The 20,000-nt window shown below is 37.0% G+C and overlaps 2 protein-coding genes across 3 annotated transcripts in view; one reads left to right on the top strand and one right to left on the bottom strand.

Moving 5' to 3' along the window:
- LOC103509363 (5-hydroxytryptamine receptor-like) overlaps nt 1–7,331 on the top strand; it is an 81,151-nt gene extending 73,820 nt beyond the window's left edge. Inside the window, exons 4-5 of one of the 2 annotated variants that reach the window (XM_017444168.2) lie at nt 329–1,462; nt 5,973–7,331. In XM_017444168.2, the coding sequence (XP_017299657.2) occupies nt 329–1,271 (943 nt within the window). In that variant the 3' untranslated portion in view covers nt 1,272–1,462; nt 5,973–7,331. Of the gene's footprint in view, nt 1–328; nt 1,467–5,972 lie in introns of both variants that reach the window. The other variant, XM_026823729.1, reaches the window with a different exon arrangement.
- Nucleotides 7,332–17,052: 9,721 nt separating this feature from the next.
- Nucleotides 17,053–19,841, bottom strand: LOC108252420. Its single transcript, XM_017444167.2, has 2 exons — nt 19,145–19,841; nt 17,053–17,311 (listed from the first exon to the last, which is right to left on the bottom strand). Exons 1-2 carry the CDS (start codon nt 19,280–19,282, stop codon nt 17,138–17,140), a joined length of 312 nt encoding a protein of 103 aa, XP_017299656.1. The 5' UTR covers nt 19,283–19,841; the 3' UTR covers nt 17,053–17,137.
- Between the last annotated feature and the right edge of the window lie 159 nt (nt 19,842–20,000).

The following is a 20,000-nucleotide window of genomic DNA, read 5'->3' as shown; positions in this document are numbered from 1 at the left end:
TTTGCACAACCTGATGCACATTGTTCATGAGAAAACAATCAGGTTGTGTGAGACATGGAGATTATAATATTATTAGACATGAGGGAAAATTACATTTTCCTTTTCAGTTGTCACATTGTGAAGTACCTACGTTCTTACTTCTCACTGGCAGGGATATTACAGGTGTTTTGTGTTTCCTGTTTATACTCATACACTGCCGTCATGTGGTTTTCTTTTTCACTTTTGTTCTTGAAGGTACCTAATTGCATATTGCAGACTTTGCAGATGTTGCTTATTTCACTCTGTGTTGTTGCATTGCGATTAATAAGTTAATTTCGTTGTGTTGCAGGTACTGGGCTGTGACCAATGTAGATTACATCCACACCAGGAATGCCAACAGGATTATCATGATGATTGTGGTGGTCTGGTCCGTAGCATTCATCGTATCCTTGGCACCTCAGTTAGGTTGGAAAGATCCTGAATACATGGACAGGATCAATCAACAGAAGTGTATGGTGTCCCAGGATGTCGGCTATCAGATCTTCGCTACATGTTCTACATTCTATGTGCCTCTGTTAGTTATTCTGGTACTCTACTGGAAAATCTATCAAACAGCACGCAAGAGAATACGACGGAGACGTCAACAACGTAATGTTCTCATGGCAGGCAAGAAACCAGACACGAGCGACAATAAAACTTCTCACTTTATATTTTTTAAGAAACGGAAATTTTTTAGAATTAAAAAATGCACGAATGTTGTTCCTCCTTCCCCGAACAAATTATCAATCAACGTGATTGATGAAGACAATGGTATCAATAATGCCACAACAAGTTCTAGTCTTATACTAGCAGATGGTCACTCCAACTCTGATGCTGATCGGAGAACCAGCATCAATAATGAAGCAAACACGGCATTCACCATCACCCATAACAATGGTGCTTCACAGTCTAATCATAACAATGAATGTGTACAGGTTAAACATAAAATTCCTCCTACCAAGAAAGAAAAGAAAGAATCTCTGGAAGCGAAGAGGGAAAGGAAAGCAGCCAAGACGTTGGCTATCATCACAGGAGCTTTTGTCATCTGTTGGCTACCCTTCTTCATGATGGCTTTGCTTCTACCTCTCTGTCAAACCTGCTACATCAGTGACTACTTAGCCAGCTTCTTCCTCTGGCTTGGTTACTTCAACTCTACGCTTAATCCTGTTATTTACACTGTGTTCAGCCCAGAGTTTCGGCAAGCATTCAAACGCATTCTTTGTGGGAGCCCAAACAGGGGTAGATTTAGATAGAAATATTTTCTAACTTTATGGCTAGAACTTGTTCTCTCTTTTGAAAAGAAAAAATCTCTGTCTCGAGATAAGCTCGAGATTGATCGATGTTTTATATTCTTCCTTCAATTGAATTTGTAAAGTTTCGTTCCATCTCCATCATGTTGGGTTTGAATAGATGTGTCAAATGAACTCAATAAATAACATTCCAAGTAGGTACGATATATTCAGGAGTCAGTTTATTTCGAGTAAACACACTGTTCGGATATTTCGGGTAATCCTGTACTTTACCTTAATTTGTTGCTTAATAGGAAATAAAAAGTGAATTTTCGACCTTTTACAGTTATTTTTTCGGAGTTTTGACCTCAGATTTGGATTTTTCCCAACTCTTTACATAGGAATCGACCATTTATTTTTAATTTTTACCCATTTGCAACTGCTCCATTAGATTGCTTACTCCAAGAGTTAAACGGAGTTTGGTTGTGGCCGCAGCTATAAACATTGGGTTTTTGTTATAGTTAGACCTTAGTTATACCTATACTGGGTTAGGCATACCTGCATACTATTTTTGTACATACCTACCTACTCCCCCTACCTTATCGTATTGTAAATAATATATATTCAGGTTGACCTCAGATTTGGATTTTTCCCAACTTTTTACATAGGAATCGACCATTTATTTATAATTTTTACCCCTTTGCAACTGCTCCATTATAGGTACTTCTTTTTTTTTTCAAAAGATAGAGGTTTGATAGAGAGAGCACTGACAACGGAAGTCTTATTGTCTCGCAATCGAAGCAAGGTGGACAGGATAGGAGAAAGCCAGCCGATCCGAGAAAGAAACTTATCTGTTTAGGATAAATATACGAAAAAAATGAACTTTTAAAATAAATTACAATTTTATTTTTTACATAAAATAAAAACCTAATTAGTTTTTGTGTTGTTTTGCTAATTTGCAAAGTTCACAAAGGCTCATCATAATATTGTGATAATTTTATCCTACATTAATAAATTAATTTAGTCATTTCATTTGTTTTCCTTTAATGTCGTAAATTTTAATTTACTATGAACTAAAATCTCCCCAAACTTTATAGGTGTTGTCAAATCCTCTCTTAATGTGTAAATTGAAAAATAAATCCCTTGTAACCCCGTGCTTCTACATTGTTTTGTTAAAATCCCCAGTCCATGGTATGAAAGCAAATTTGTATTATTCCCTGTTACATTTTCGACGGAGCGTATGCCGTGACGTCAAAGTTCACGATTTACCGGTATGTTTTAAATCGATTTATCTCGGGATCTAGAAGTCGTAGAAGAAAAAAAAATTCCCTTGGTCCTCATTTTTCCTGCTCTATGACTTTGAAACATCACCCAAGTAAGCGCAACTGATCTATTGTTTTTTTGTCTCTAAACATTATTGTTTTTTTCAACCTGGTTGGTACTGATGGTGATGAATTGATGATACTAGTTTTCTAGTACCAAAGAAGAATTTCTTTAATATGATACTTACTCGTACGTACTTGTATACCTACCAGCTGTCGTAGGTAGTTCTTAACGTGAAGTTGTGAGTTTTCCAGCTCCCTGAGTTCGATAGCTACGTCAGCAGTCAGCATTTCCTAAAGGCAGCCGACTGAAAACTCCCATATTATATTTTCGAGAATAGAAAAAAAAATCCTTTCTTCTTTCATAGAACAATATTTTCTTTTCTTCTTCTTCTTTTTCTTCTTCATCTTTCGCCTTTTTTCGTATTATTTCCCCCTCGTCCTCTGTTTCTTTGCTGGGTGTTTATTTCTTTTTTCCTTGTTGCATTTTATACTCATCGTCAAGATAACAAACGATCTGTTATCTGTTTAATGAACTTTTTGTAAACAACGGCCAGCCACAGCCACTCACTATCAGGTAGACCTGATCAGGTGTAGGTACCTGTCGTAGTGATTGGCTGGATCTTGTATGTACCAAGTTGGTTTAGTATCTGAAGATCATAGGCAATTAATGAACACCGATCATGACCCTCCTAAAATATTCTTGAGAAATCCATTAAAAGTATCTTGTATTTTCTCCATCACCAAATCGACAACATCTTCAGGTAGTTGTGCACACCATTCGTATTGGCATATGAAAAATACTTTCAAAACAATTTGACATTTTTAGCTTTTGTCCTCTTATAAAAAGTTAGGAAAAAGGTATTTTCCACCTGATTGGTAGACTGTCGTATTAATCTCATTACAGATCCATTATTATTGAGGACCAAGTTGCCAATAGAGGTGCCTTGTGTTCATATATAGTCTTATCTTCTTCAACCATACGCATTTATAAAAGCCATAATTTACACCCAGTGGAGACAAAACACGTGGTTGAAGTTTTTGAAAAATTGGGCAGAATGTGCTCCTGAAACTGGGACAGGCAGATGGTGCGGAAGACTAGGTACTACTCACTGTCTGTTGGCTCTATGGTTTTGGTATAAGTAGGGCCATGAGCTATATTTTAAGTCCTATGTCACTGCGACTTGGTGAGATCTTTTGTGTCTGTACTGTACCTACCTATCTACGACTCTGTAGACAATACTATATTATTTGTATGAGTAGCTCTAGCTATGTGGGTACATTTTGGTCCAGCATTAAGGAGGTCCTATTTTTCAGGGTGAGGCCCTACATCCCCCTCGGGATTAAAGGACACAAGTCAAGCAAGTCCTATTTTTCAGGGCATCTAGTTATAAGGTAGAAAATGGATAAAAAGGGACTATTCCCATTTAGGAAGAGACAAAAAACACTCTTCCCCAAATTGTTAACTTACTGTACGCCACTACCATTACCATCCTCTTTTTAATCAAATTTCCAACAGGTTTATAAGATTATTCCATTCAACAAGCTGGTATAACTGGGATATGCTCTCGTACTAATATAATTTTCCAAGTCGGTGCTTTTTCCGTCACTTACCACATTCTTGTAGTTGTAAAAAAAAATGTTCAGATATTTTACTAAATGTTTATACATTTTCTTCTTCCTTCTATTCGTCATTTACCGATAGAGTTCCATCAGCCAGCTTAGTTCGGAGGGTAGCGCGTCTGCCTTGTAAGCGCTATTAGACCGCGGGTTAGATTTCCGTCCGGGATTTTTTTTTTCGGTTTCGGAACGACTTCCTGTCCTGTCATTCTCTTTTTGATTTCGGGACCGTAACCTTCCAAGTCGCGTCTTTTCCGTCACTTACCACATTCTTGTAGTTGTAAAAAAAAAAAAAAAAAATATGTTCAGATATTTTACCAAATGTTTATACATTTTCTTCTTCTTTCTATTCGTCATTTACCGATAGAGTTCCATCAGCCAGCTTAGTTACCTTGGAGGGTAGCGCGTCTGCCTTGTAAGCGCTAGTACGCGGGTTAGATTTCCGTCCGGGATTTTATTTTCGGTTTCGGAGCGACTTCCTGTCCTGTCATTCTCTCTTTGATTTCGGGACCGTAACTCAGTTTTACTTTCCTTATATTGTGAAAGTAAAAGTGTACCATACTTGCATTATAAACTCTTTGTTCGAAAGATATTAAACCAAGAGGAAATGGGTTAATTTTGACAGTAAAATTATAGGTGATTAATGGATTTTCTATTCCGCTTGGTTGCATTGAAGATAACAGACGGTCCCAGATTTTCATTCAAGTCTACCACACGTGGGTGGAATCAATTTTCTCTTATAAAAAATGACAACAATGTATCACCTGCGACCTGGGGAAAGCTTTCGAATTCATTCATGGTTTTCGTGTGATATCGTCAATAGAATTACTATGGAGGTTGCTATGACGTCAGTGTAGAAGAAGAAGAAGAAGAAGAAGAAGAAGAAGAAGAAGAAGAAGAAGAATATAAATCGCCGATTGTAAACGGGCTCTAACTATGAAGGTTCATTTAACTAGGTATAACAACGTGGTATGGTCTCTATTTACATTTCAATTTCGGTCGGACCACATTATATTTACCAATCCGAATGTCACAGTCCACATGGCGTGACCAACCAGCGTTCGAAATGTTTGCGTTGAAACCGCATTCAGAACACCGATGAAACTGAAACGCGAACAGCTTTCCAAGCCACATATCGAAACCCCAGCATGTAGAAATTGACTTTTATCGATGATATGTAAATATGTTGCTGGGTAAATTCGATACATATCTAATAAAGCGTCATTGTTATACGCGAACGAGCTATAAATATGAAGATTATAGCAGAGAATGTACGTATGTATATTGTATGTAGGTACCATTCATTTACATACCCATGTACAGATTGTACGTATAGAAAGGTAGGTGGTATGTGAATAAATGTAGACATTAAAAATCCAGCCCACATTTGAATTGTTATACCGGACCAACATGTACAAATGTACATACCTCTCCTCCCAGCTTGCACGGACTGGTATTATTTACATACAGACATAGTAGGCACTGTTTCCGACTAATGAAGATTTCTGATGGAAATTTAAATTGTGCTACCTACTTTGTTATGTATGAAACACACTGCTGGGCGATATTACTGCAGTAACAATAATAACGATTATAATAATAGTAATACATAGGTAGTAGTAATAGTAATAATAATAAACTGAATAGATTGAAGAAGAAAATGGTGTGGAGATACGGAAAATGGAGATGAAATGAAGAGATGATGGTTGTGCTAAAAAAAAAGGTTGGAAATGTAGGTACGAAATAATAATTATAATCTTGAATGCCGTTATATACAGGGTAGGTACGAGTAGAGTCCCCTGTCCACTCTCTGCTACTGTTTTGTCAAAGTGACCCAAATAATATTTTCCCAGCCAGAAAACTTTCTCTGCTTCAAGAAATAAATCACAGCGCCTTGAATTTAACAAGTACAGCTTTATAAAATATAGGTATAGCTATCCAAACTGTTGTATACATCACTGAAATACGAATAGAGTACCTTACCTACCTAGAGATAGGTAGCGAAATAAATAATATTTTGTTGATCTGACTTGGACATGGACAAACATAGGTTTTTCCTTTTTACAAGCGGACAGACTTCTCTCGTCTACTTGAGCTCTTCCAAGCAACCACCGAAATTCTCCACTCATACATAAAATATATCAACTAGAGAAACTCACAGCAACTAAACCACACATACGTCTGTTGGAGCCTTTGTTGGGAATTCTTGTAAACCCATGCGCTCATCCGCCAAGCTAATCTGAAGGCTTTACTATGTAGGTACACGGATGTAGTATTAGGTAGCGGTATTTTTTCCGTAAAAACGGAATGAGAATTCCGATGGGGTTGAATTTTCCCAGGATAAAAACTCAGGCAGCTTGCTTTGGAGAATGCAGAATATTTGTATCAAGAATAATCTACATGCTTCATAAATAGATTCTCGTAGACACTAATATTGGTTCTTGGAAAACTCTTTTACTTTGGACAGAGTTTGGGTTATACGTTACCTTCTCTTAACTGTCCTGAGTGCACGTGGATAAATATCTAGGACCATTATAGGTATCTGAAAATATTTTTTTAAATAATATAGGTATGTCTACCATAGAAAACTGAAATTCTGGAATGGTTAAGGGAAATCGAAGAATAAGCAGACAAAGATGTCATCAACGTTTCCGTAGAAATTTTGGGGACTTGGCACGTCCAAAATTTATACAAATCGTCAAAGGATGACTATTTTGTTTGTGTTTCAGGTTTTGTTTAAGTTAGAATATTAGAAGACCACTCTAGGGTCATTTAACTTTACTCGTTTGAAAATTCAGTTTTTTTTTCCAAAAGCTTCAAATGGGAGGACATTAAACACAAATAAAAAACAGAAAAGAGTTCTTGTCAAAAACACTACGAGGTTTGGTGAACTTGAAAATGAAATTTATTACGAAAAAGTGCTTTCGAAAAATAAAAATGAAAAAATCATGGAATAACATTATTTTAGATTTTAACTGTTACTGTACTGTACATACTGTAAGATACAAATCTTACACAATTTTAATAATAATAATGAAAAAAATCTTTTGCAACAAAACTGAAAGTATGAACTTTCTACTTTCTTTGTATTAAAAAGAACGAAATTACTTTTTTTTTGAAAGATTTCCGTTCACTTGAAGTTGCCGAAAAATCTTCTTTTTGAACAGAAAATTTCAATAGTTATGGTACCTACTTGGAAAATTTCACGTGGGTGTCAAGTATTTGCCTAACTTTCTTTATTTACCTCTTTATTTTCCCTTTGAAGTGTAATTTTTCAAATTTTCAACACTCTTGAAACTTTTTTAAAAGATTCCTTTTAAAATGAAGATGGGTAATTACTTAGGTATTAGGTACCGTTCGAATTATGATACTTCTGAGAGAGGAAACATACCTATTACCTAATACCCTTGTACCATTCTGTAAATAAAAGGAACTTGAAATTAAACGGATCAGATGGAACTTTTTTGAAGAGATTTGAAAGAGAGATTCGTAATTGCCCAGGTCTTATCGTTCCGAAAGCGAAGAGAGAAGGAAGACAGAATAGGAGAAAGCCAACCTTTCGTTCTCGGAAAGGAGAAAGCCAACCTCATCTGTTTAGGATAAAATCCACCCCTGACGAAAATCGAACCCGCAACTTAGCGCTTACAAGGCAGAAGAGCCAGAATTATCTCGTCTATGGCAATTTCGACCTACACCCAAACAAAGGTATCAGCTGAGGCATTTTCTGTCGCTTATCCTTTCTATAGAATCCTCCAATGTTGATTGTATGGCTGCTTTCTTCTTTCCATTCCTCGAGAAACTTGCCGTATTGTTTGTCAGTTATACTCCGCATGAAGATAAATTATGTACGTATTCAAAGTTCGCGCTTTCATAGGAAAGTAACTGTTTTACTTTTTTTTATACACTCTTGAGCTTTTGCAATTTTATTGTTTATTTTAAAAGCACACCATTCCTTGTTCATTTGTTTTCCTTTAATGTCGTAAATTTTAATTTACTATGAACTAAAATCTCCCCAAACTTTATAGGTGTTGTCAAATCCTCTCTTTATGTGTAAATTGAAAAATAAATCCCTTGTAACCCCGTGCTTCTTCATTGTTTTGTTAAAATCCCCAGTCCATGGTATGAAAGCAAATTTGTATTATTCCCTGTTACATTTTCGAGCTAAGGTGTTATTTTATTATTTAGGTAGGTACCCTATCTGCAATTTATTGAGAACAAAAGTGATCATGTTATGAGACTCCTAGCTGGGACTAATTAGGACTTCGCAAATTCTATAAAAAAAAAACTTGGTGAACAACTCTCTCCTAGGCCTAGACAAATAATAAAGGACATTGTTTGCACAAGAGTTCACTTTTGAACACACAATCTGGCCCGAAGGACTAAAACGTAAAGTGTAATTGAAGACGAAATGAAAAGCGATCTTGTTAAATTTCCCAAGTTGCTAACTAAGAAATGATGCCTGCATGGATATGAGTACCTTGGATTATTAATAGTAAAACTATTAAATACTTTGATAGGTACCTAGGTACTTTTTTTTACAGACCAAAAAAAGGGTTGTTCATTTTCATGGATTTTATACGCCATTTGAAATAATTTATGTGTCCCAGGTAGGTGATAATGTTATCCCAGTATAAATTATTATGAATTAATACTACCTACCTATTATTTACATCATCCTAGTAAACAATAATTAACTTTTGTTTGTACGTACTACGTACGAGTGTACACATTGTATACCAACTCATGGAAATTCTAGATAATGTGTTTAAAAAAAGTGTTATTGAAAGAAAAAAAAAATGTAATAGATAAAAATAGGTACTAGAGTACTTTTGCTAATAAATTTAAATAATTCATGTACTTCATAATATTAAATACAAAGTTACTATACTACTTTTTACCAAAATACTCTCGAAACTCACAGCAACTAACCACACATACGTCTGTTGGAGCCTTTGTTGGGAATTCTTGTAAACCCATGCGCTCATCCGCCAAGCTAATCTAAAGGCTTTACTATGTAGGTACACTCTGGTACACGGATGTAGTATTAGGTAGCCGTATTTTTTCCGTAATAAACGGAATGAGAATTTCGATGGGGTTGATTTTTCCCAGGATAAAAACTCGGGCAGCTTGCTTTGGAGAATGCAGAATATTTGTATCAAGAATAATCTGCATGCTTCATAAATAGATTCTCGTAGACACTAATATTGGTTCTTGGAAAACTTGGAAAACTATTTTACTTTGGACAGGGTTTGGGTTTATGATACACCCTAGGCCCTAGGTTATACGTTACCTTCTCTTAACTGTCCTGAGTGCACGTGGATAAAAAAAAAAAAAAAAAAAAAAAAAAAAAAAAATTAATAGATAAAAATAGGTACTAGAGTACTTTTGCTAATAAATTTAAATAATTGAATATTGAATTCATGTACTTCATATATTAAATACAAAGTTACTATACTACTTTTTACCAAAATACTCTCTTAATTGTTTACCTAACGGTTCAAGGGCTTAGCTAATGTATTCTATGATAATGTTTTATTTAATTGTTAATAAATACTTTATTTTTATCTCTTTCACAGTTTATTCTATCGATTAATATTATACTACTTATATATCAAAAGTGTAAAATAAAAATTATACATACATTATTATGAATGAACTCGTGTGTATTTTTTCTCGTAGGTATAACTAGGCTGGGGATCGCACGTGTGAATGTATAAACAGTACAGAATTATTTTTCTACATTTTTATCGAATGGAGCAGACTCAAAAAATTTTTGGTAAAAAAGCAATTAATTTTTGCTCCCATTGAAATTTGAATGGCCCCCTCTGATGTAGGTAGGTAGGTACAAACAGAACTTTAATAAATAAACACATTCAGGCAAAAAAAAAAGTAAATTACCTACCTGTCTATACGTGTGTTTATAACTGTATCAGGTATTAATACATTAGGTATCTATAAATAGGTAAATGCAATAATATAGGTAGGTAGATACAAATTGTGGAATTATTTTTGGTTTTTATTGAGGAAATATTTCCATAAATTTTAATAATGTCATTTATTATCACAATGCCTAGGTACCTATAGAAACCAGGGGGTGGGGTATCTACAAAATGAGGCTTTCTCACTTTGTGAATTTATTCAGGCAGGTATCAAGGGACGAGAAGCGGGGGATAAATAATGGAACAATAATAATTATTAGGTATTACCTATTATAATCAGAATAAATCCATTGAGATCATACCTATTGTAAAATTGAACATCAAATCAATTGCGACGAATCGGAACGAATGATGAAAATTTGAATTTACTTTTTGAATTTTTAGCAACTCCACCATAAATCTCTCTCTCTCTCTCTCTCTCTCTCTACATATGATGATTTCTGATCGCTTTCGCTTTTGCATTTGATGTATTCTAGTTCGCACTGGTTTTCTTGGGATATTGTACAAGTTTCCTCTGTCGGAACGGAACTCTTTCATAGAGAGAGAAGAGTAAAAGAATAAACAATTTTAGGGATGATATGAGTGTTTCACTGCCGTTTTTATTTCGTATGCCAATGAAACAACTGCTACTTTAGACCACTCATGTGGTCTGTGTCATAGCATGCCGATACCGTAGTACCTATACCTGAACTTGATAGCTAAGAATCGTAAGACATTTTTAATAATAATAAAAAAAACGGACTTTTAGAAGTATACCTACCTACTACCTACGTCCAATATGGAAAGAGCTGTTATTTCAACGGAAAACGAACGGTCTCAATAATTTTCCAAGTTCAGCGAGTGACCTGAATTTCTAATGAAAATGGCGTTAAATCCGAGGTCACCTCAGCCTAATATTGCTGAAACCTTGGAGGTGATAAATATGGTACCTAGCTAAGGGAAAACTAATTCGGGTCGACGGGCAATTGAGGTGGCAAACTTAGGGACATGGAGGTAACGCTATGAGAGCTAATAGGTTGGATTTTAACATAGGTTGGAGTCTACCTTTAATATAGGTTCGAGTTTGTGAGAAGGGTTTGAAATGTTCTCGAGGTCGACAGTAAATAAATGAGAACGTGCTCTTTAATATTTTTGATTCGGACTGACACAATTAATTAAATCAACCTTTCCAAGTGTCGTAGGTACCTGGTACTTATCATGAGAAAAAAGCAAAAAGGACTACCTACCACAAAGGTAGAGGTACCTATTTAAAATGCCTTTTTTGAAATTAAAAAAAAAAGAAAAAGAAATACTGTCTTCTGCCGTTCAAGTTTAAAATGCCTTTTTTGAAATTAAAAAAAAAAGAAAAAGAAATACTGTCTTCTGCCGTTCAAGTCTCTCTCTCTCTCTCTCTCTCTCTCGCTCGCTCTCACGCTTCCCTTTTTTCTCTCTCTTTCTGCCTACCCCATTATTCTTGTCCAGGACAAAGGCTCAAGGGAGATGTATGCTTAGAGAAAGAAGAAAGGTGTGACGTTTCAAATTAGCTTACACACCCAATTTATTAGGCAATATCGATGCTCACCAAATTTTTATATTGACCCTGAGTGGCGCGTGTGTGGAGCATTTTCGTCCCATCACTGCGATTCAGAAAGATAATAGTGAAATGAAGTCGACCAACTGTAGAATAGATATCATGCATATTGCATACTCAGTTAGTTACCAGGCGGTCATACAATTTAAGATCTCGAATGACTTGACAAAATGGTGTTCTTCAATCAAAAGGTAGGTATAACTAGGTACCTATGTCCTAGGTATGTACCTACCTACGTGTTCAAATTTAATCCGTTTCTTTTTTCTCTTTCAATTCCTAGACTTTTTTTAACTTACATTGAGAGCCACCATGAGCCAATTCAAATTTTTTTATTGACCCTGAGTGGCGCGTGTGTGGAGCATTCTCGTCCCATCACTGTGATCTAGCAAAAGATAGATTAGCTATGATTGAACGATTTAAGCGACCCTGAAGGTAGATACATAACTTGTGTATCATGCTGAGCACATTGCATACTTAGTTATTTACCAGGCGTTCATACAATTTAAGATACAAAATTTGACTTGACAGAAATGTTGTTCTCATTATCAACCTACCTACTAGGGCACTAGGTAATCTGAGGTATTAATCAAAAGGTTTTAATCCATGTTCTTCTTCTTTTTTACATTTCTAGACTTTTTTCATCTTACATTGAGCCGCCATGAGCCAATTGGAAAATTAGTTTTTCACTTTTTCCAATTTCTCCAGAAAAAACCGATGGTCCAGCACAAGGCCCGTAAAATATTTATTTCAATTTAAAATTTAATCCACCCGACATTTTCTCTGAATTTTCATTCTAAACTCTCCTTCGAGACTCTCTCTCTCTCTCTCTCTCTCTCTCTCTCTCTCTCTCTCTCTCTCTCTCTCTCTCTCTCTCTCTCTCTCTCCCTACCTTCCTCTCTCCCTCCTTCTTTTTTTTTTCTTTTTTAGAGACCCTTTTTATAACTTTAAAAGTCAGTCTTTTTTTTTCGAAAGCTTTCCTAATGGAAACCATGGGATTAAAGTAGGGGGAGAGGGAGGGGTGGGGATGGATAGGAAGAAGGGGAAGGAAAGAGGGAGATAGAGGGGGAGCGAAAGAAAACGAATGAATGGGATGTGTAAATTTACATTTACCTACATGTTCTCTCTGTTTTTTTCCTTCTTCTTCTTCTTTTTCTTCTCCTCCTCCTTCTTCTCTTCCTCCTCCTCTTCCTCCTCCTCCTTCTTCTTCTGCATCTACTTCTTCCTCTTTCTTCTTCTTATTCCTTTTCCTCCCCTTTTTCGACCTATTCTTCTTCCCATTCTTTTTATTTTCCTTTTTTTAGATCCTTTTTTTTTCACTTCTCTTTTGGGACAGAATAAGTTGACGGTAACTTTTTTCCCCCCAGCTTGGTTTATTTACTCTCCAGTAAATTTACTGTTTTGTACATCATAGTACGAGCAGTACCCTACCAGATATTACAATTTAAACTTAGGTAGGTACCTACCTTTTTTGATGTAGGTATAACTTTTTTTTTGCCTATGTAATGAGCCTTTTCTTTTGGGTACAATTCAACGTCGCACTTTGGCTTAATGGGCTAATTTAAAATGGGACTGTAAACCTTGGAGGTAAAATCTACATTTTAATGAAGGTTTATGACTAGTGAGTACTGTTAAAATAATAATAAAAAAATCAGGATATTTTAGGCCTTAATTTATACAGGTGTTAAAAAAATGGCCTATCCTTAAATTTCGCGCCTGTTTTTTTTCCAAAATAGACAGATCAACCAACACATGAGGCTTTTATCCCAGTAGGTACCTAACTATCTTCCTTCCATTCAAATTTTGAAAACAGCGGTCACTGGGGCTTACACTTCAATCTCCAATTTTCAATCCCCAAAAGCCTCAATCCTAGCCATTTTGGGAAGATAGAGATCAACAATCCAAAAGGTCAGTCTGACTGAAGGCTTGAGAGAGATTATTCAATGCTCCCTGATTCCATTGGCAGAATGGGGTAGGGGTTTAATAATACATAGGAAAAGGTCAGTCTGACTGAAGGCTTGAGAGAGATTATTCAATGCTCCCTGATTCCATTGGCAGAATGGGGTAGGGGTTTAATAATACATAGATGTCGTAAATAATTTATATCCCGTGTACCTATTATGATAACAATTTAAATTTATTAGTCAGATAACCTAGGTATCTACCTGTGGGAAAACAGAGGCGACGGAACCTATACTTACGACTCTGAAAATAAACCCGGACAGAATTTCATTATTGTGGTATGGATTCCTTTGTATTTAGCACATTGCAGGCCCTCGGTCTAGGGCACACAGGCGGCGAAAGCTGTAACTGTGTGCACCTAGACAAATCTTAACAGGCCGGTCCACGTCCCGGGGGCTGGTAACATTGCATGATACAACCTAATGCAAGTCTTTTTTTCTTTTACTAAACTGCATGCAAGAATTGTGAGTGTAATGGCCAAGTTCTGTTAAGGACCGGGTGAGCGGTAATCTCACCAACCAAAATCATCTCAATGACAGGCAGAAACAACAACACGGCTCTCAGTAGGTACGGGGCACTCCTTGAATGGAGAGAGGGTGCTAGGAATCTCCCCGCTGTCTAGAAATGAGACGAATAATGAGGACATAGAAGGAGCCCGAACGTCAAGCCATGAAGACAATCCGGCGCTCTTGGGAGGTCTAGCCACCCAATCCTTCTACCACCGGAATACCACCACCAATATCTTGAACGGAAAGTCCTGAGCTGTTCAAGTTCCAAACTTTTGGAAGTTCAAGATTATTTAGAGGTGGTTCCGGAAACGGAAGTAAGCACATTGCATACTCAGGTAGTTACCAGGCGTTCATACAATTTGAAATGTTCTTTCTTTGAAGACGTTTGTTACAGGATACTGTAGGGAACTGCTGAGGTCTTAACGTCCCAAAAGCAAAGAGAGAAGAAAAATAAAAGACAGCCAGCCGTTCCAAGACCGACCAACCTCTGCTCGGACTTCTAACGAACAAGCTTTGTTCGGTCTTGGAACAACCAGGATTGGCATCACTCACAAGGAAACTATGTATAATAGTTTTATTACAATTTCCAATTTTCCAGTGAACTTATAAGACATTACGAGACTACTCAATTAGTGAGCTTGTTAAAACCCTCAAACCATCCTTACAGTCCATCCGAGCTTCGACACTGCATCATTGCCAGAGTAAACTTCACATATACATCGGGAACATTAATTATAGATCTATCAGTGAAAACCAGTGTTGGAGAAAAAGAGGGGGGGTGCTGATGGAAGGGGAGACAATGCAATCCGCTCAACATAATACATCCCATCGAGAAGAGAAGAGAAGAGGCCCGGGGAGAGCGAGGGAGAAATTTAAAAGGAAGAGAAAGAGGGGGAGAGAGCGAGGGAGAAGTAGCGAAGATTGGGAGGAATAGAAAGAGAAAGAGTAGGAGAGAGTGAGAAGAGAAGAGTATGAGAGAGAGGGGCAGAAGTTGGGAAGATTGGGAGGAAGAGAAAGAGGGGGAGAGAATGAGGAAGAAGTTGGTACCTACCTATTTGAGAGTGAGAATGGAAGAAGAGAGAAGTAAAGCCAAAAATAAAGAGGAGGAGTGGACGAGCGAAGGATTAGCAAAAATGGCGGGGAAAGGGGAGGAGAGTCAGCGAAGGAGGAGGAGAGAAGTAGGGATAAAAATAGGAAAGGGACAGGGTGAGAGAATGAAGAGGTAACAACAGGATTGAAGTGGAAGATGGGGAGAGAGGAAGGAGAAGGACGAGAGAAAGGGGGAGAAGAAGAGAAAAGGTAGAGAGGAAAGGATTAGCAGAAACGGAGAGGAAGGAAGAGGGAGGGAAACAAACGAGGAAGGAGGGACAGAACGAAAAATGGGAGGAGAGAAGTGAATTAATCAAAAACATGTTTTTATTTGTACCTGGACTGCTGCCTATCTGAAAACAAGTTCTGCCAAAGGATAAAAAATTGAAATTTATTAAAAAAAAAAAAAAAAAAAAAAAAAAAATTTAAAAAAAAAAAAAAAAAAAAAAAAAAAAAAAAACACACACATTTCGGGGAAAAATAAATTTTAGGGAAGGGGAGACGAAATATCGGACAGGGTACCCTCCCTTCGTCCGAATGTAATTTATAATAGTTCAAATAAATAACAGCGGAACAACCCGGGGGCGGGGCACATATTTGACGTCCCTAGGTTTTTGATGATGTCAACATAAATTTACGTGGTTTTGGCCTAATCGGAACGAATGATGAAAATTTGAATTTACTTTTTGAATTTTTAGCAACTCCACCATAAATCTCTCTCTCTCTCTCTCTCTCTCTCATGCGAAGGGAATCGGTATTAGACGTCAGTCAATCAATTTATTATAATGATCATCTAATGTTTTACCTATGTAAGATTGTTATAAAAAGATCTAGTTCGCACTGGTTTTCTTCGGATACTGTGCAAGTTTCCTCTGTCGGAACGGAACTCTCCTATAGAGAAATTTCAAAAAACTGAGCAGAAAATAAGAAGGATCGATTTGCAGATCATTATTAGGGGCAAACTTTAAAACCATAAGTAAAAGAGTACTAAACAAAACGCAGGTAACAACAAAACAAATTACTAACAAATGATACAAATAGGTAGTCACAAAGATAAAACAAAACAAATAAATAGGTATGTTTCTATTTTCATAAATAAAAATATAAAAAGAATTTAAATAAATAAAAACAAGGAACTTTCATGGGTACGGAAAGTCTGCAATGATTTCAGGCGGTAAATTCTAAACCACAATCACCTTAGCGTGACTCGTAAGCGGCAGCGGGCACAGGTCATAATCACAATTATTTTCCTTTCAGAAACCAAGACCATTTCCCCTCTTTAATAGGAAAACACGGAACTTAGTTTAACCACTTATAGGTTATAGGTGGCGTGGTAGCGTCTGAAATGACACACTTAGGTGACTTTGGCACATTCGCAACAGTCGAAGATCAAAAGATTTCAGTCTAAAGGGAAAACGCCATTTTGAGAAAGGGAAATAGTTTCAGTTTCCGAAAAGAAAATACAGTAGAACCTCGATTATTTCGACCTCCATTATATCAACTCTCTATTATTTCAACTCCAAAAATCAGGGTTTTTCCCTATCTTTCAAGGAAGTCCTACTTTATCAGAGGAAGAGATCATTGAAAGTTCAAATAATGAGACTAATGACGAAGAAAACAATACCGAAGACGTGTTTTTTTGTTTGTTTCTTGGTTTGTTTAATTTAATTTCAAAATAAAAAGGTATTTCTTCCCTATTTTGTTCTTTTGTACCACTAAATTTGGTCGTATTTCCATTGTTTTAAACGGAATTTCGATTATTTCAACAGAACCTCGATCATTTCAACTACCCTCAGTCCCAAATAGTTGAAATAATCTAGGTTCTACTGTACAGCCAATCTGTGTAAACATCAGGAGAACGATTCCAACGATTGATGCGGTTTCACCAAACGCCTCTCCGGTTGCCCCCATCCACCGGTTCTCCTGCTGAGGTGAAAGACTTTCTCAACTTCTTGGTGATGTCGTTATACAGGGAGTTTCGACATCGTTTGATGAGATCAAGTTTGCGGTACCGCAAGCAATGGTATTGTGGAATGTATTGGATCTTACGGATGTCCTGAAATCAGAAAAGACGAAGTTATTTTGTGAAGGTCCATTCTAACTTTTGGGTTGTATTGAAACGAATAGTACCTAGGTACTTCTATTCTTTCGTTACCATACGAAAATAATAGTATTCGCATCGAATACGAGAAGTAGTATTATTTTAAATACAACCCAACAGGACGAATTTATTAGTGATCCCCAGTGGCGTAGCGTGGTCTAACTCCAAGTGTAGGGCGGACACTAATTTCTATCACAATATGTATCTAATAATTATTTAAAGTCAATATTTAAGGGTATTTGAGTGGAATTTTTGAGTGTATGGCCGTCATACACGCCCTACATGGACGCTACGCCACTGGTGATCCCCAAAATCCAAATACAGAAAAGTTTAAAAAAAACTTCTATCGAGCAGAGAATTGAACTCGAGATCACCAGCATGCAAGTTCAATGTGAGACTCGATCGGATACGGAGCGGAGGTTGCCATATAATATGCAGGTCAGGTTGATATAAGAAAGAACCCATGTTCTCCGGAATCGGAAAATTTAAAAAAAAAAAAAAATCCGCTCCCGTCGGGATTTGAACCTAGAACCTGCGGATCAGGAGACAATGCTCTTGAACTAGATATAAACGCCCACCATCAGACTACCTCGTAGCGCATCGCCCGATTTTTTTTTCTTTTTATCACAATAGCCTTACAGTAAGTACCTAGGTATAGGACTATAAAACATAGGTACATAGTACAGAGCATATTTCTAGTAGCTCAGTAAGGTTGGTAATTGATAGAAATGACACTGAACTCAATAGCTTGACGTGACATATCCTAGGTCCTGATTCTAGGAAACAACAGGAAACGGTATGACGTCACTCTGAACTCGATTTATTGAGGGAACAAAGTGAGTGCTCAGTTTTAAACGGACAATTTGGGAATATGACTCTTCCCAGGTCAATTTTATTTTTAGCTAAATCCCCTCTTTAGAGATGAGCTATTCATTTCTAACGAAAGTCACAACTTGGGTCGGGGTTTTAGTAGATAACTCTTGAACCCTTTGCCGATTTTAATGAATATTGAAGCTATGTAGGTACTATTGTGTTAAGTTGTGTCCACACATAGTTGACGCCGTCGACCGACCAGGTGAAGAGGTGAATTTATGTTGTCAAGGTAGTGTACGGTTTCAGTCGACATCGATCGACGGTCAGTTGACGGGGCCGACTATGTGTGGACACTTCTTTACACGAAAAGCTCACCCCGAGGCTTAGGTGTAGGGGAAACAGTCCTAAAGGCTGGGAACTTCTAAGAATCTACGTATGTCAGACGGTCTGGGTGTAACTGGCAGGCATTACCCGTACTCACCCACAGGAGGGAACAAAGTGAGTGCTCAGTTTTAAACGGACAATTTGGGAATATGACTCTTCCCAGGTCAATTTTATTTTTAGCTAAATCCCCTTTACGGATGAGCTATTCATTTCTAACAAAAGTCACAACTTGCGTCGGGGTTTTAGTAGATAACTCTTGAACCCTTTGCCGATTTTAATGAATATTGAAGCTATGTAGGTACTATTGTGTTAAACTGTGTCCACACTTAGTCGACGCCGTCGATCGATGAGGTGAATCTATGTCGTCGAGGCAGTGTACGGTTTCAGTCGACATCGATCGATGCAACGGGTGGTTGACGGAGTCGACTACGTGTGGACACTCCTTTACACAAAAATCTCACCCCGAGGCTTAGGTGTAGGGGCAAACAGCCCTAAAGGATGGGTTAAGCTTCTACGAATCTACGTACGTCAGACGGTCTGACCGTGACCTGGCAGACATTACCCCGTACTCACCCACAGTTATCAACTTACATGTTCATCCAATCCCAGGACATGACTAGCAGCGTTGATTGGTTTTAGATCCACCCGTCTCGGAAATGTCACAACACCGCACAAAATGACGACCAAAGTCCACCACAACCGTTTCCACGAAACGTGTATGTAGTTCATTTTTTCCCCACAAATTCCACAAAGTTAACGTTTTCGAGTAAAAAGGCGATAAGTTTTTAGGAAAGAAGAAAAGTAATTATTAATTTATAATAATAAAATTTAATAATAGTTAATGAAAATAGGATAGCGAGGTGCTTACTACAAAGGAGAAATTAATGAATAATTTACTACCCGTCGAAGGGTGAAGCGAGGGTTGACGTCTGGTAAAATAATGTCCACTGAAAATTTCGAATAATGGGGTAGGTACGAAGAGTAGGTACCTACTGCAAAATGATCATAAAATTAATGTTCCCAAAAATTTTAATGGGGGAAAAATTTCGCACTCGTAAAAGTTAAAACAATTTTCATAAATTACCAACACCGAAGTAATTATTATTTTCACTTATTTTTTATGAAACCGACAAGATTAGGGACAGATCTGGTGTTTTATGGACGGACTTTAGGAAATTATCTGCACTTTTCTTTTCTTGATAGATTTTTCGTACAATACGTTATACAAGACAAGACTCTTTAGAGTTTTTAGTCACATGTACATTAGTAGAGATTTCTGGAGATACTGATCCCGTAATGGCAGAATGACGTTTTATTTACCAAGGATCAAATGATTAATAAAGGGTCAACCAGAAGGATTAGGGCGTTTCAATTGATATAGAGGTACATCCTAGAAGAAAAGTGTAAATGTATAATATGTAGGAAATAAAAATACAAACAGCTTTCT

This window comes from Diaphorina citri, unplaced genomic scaffold (assembly GCF_000475195.1).
Source record: "Diaphorina citri unplaced genomic scaffold, Diaci psyllid genome assembly version 1.1 scaffold492, whole genome shotgun sequence".
In the NCBI taxonomy this organism is placed as follows: Eukaryota; Metazoa; Arthropoda; class Insecta; order Hemiptera; family Psyllidae; genus Diaphorina; species Diaphorina citri.
The sequence above is the reverse complement of the archived record's forward strand: the minus strand, read 5'-3'. Positions and strand labels throughout refer to the sequence as shown.

What these genes read in the sequence shown, in the direction of transcription:
- LOC108252420 (XM_017444167.2), bottom strand. Translation starts at nt 19,282, where the DNA reads ATGAACTACATACACGTTTCGTGGAAACGGTTGTGGTGGACTTTGGTC. An exon ending in TCCTGGGATTGGATGAACAT is followed by an intron (nt 17,312 to 19,144) that starts GTAAGTTGATAA and finishes TTCTGATTTCAG; the next exon opens with GACATCCGTAAGATCCAATA.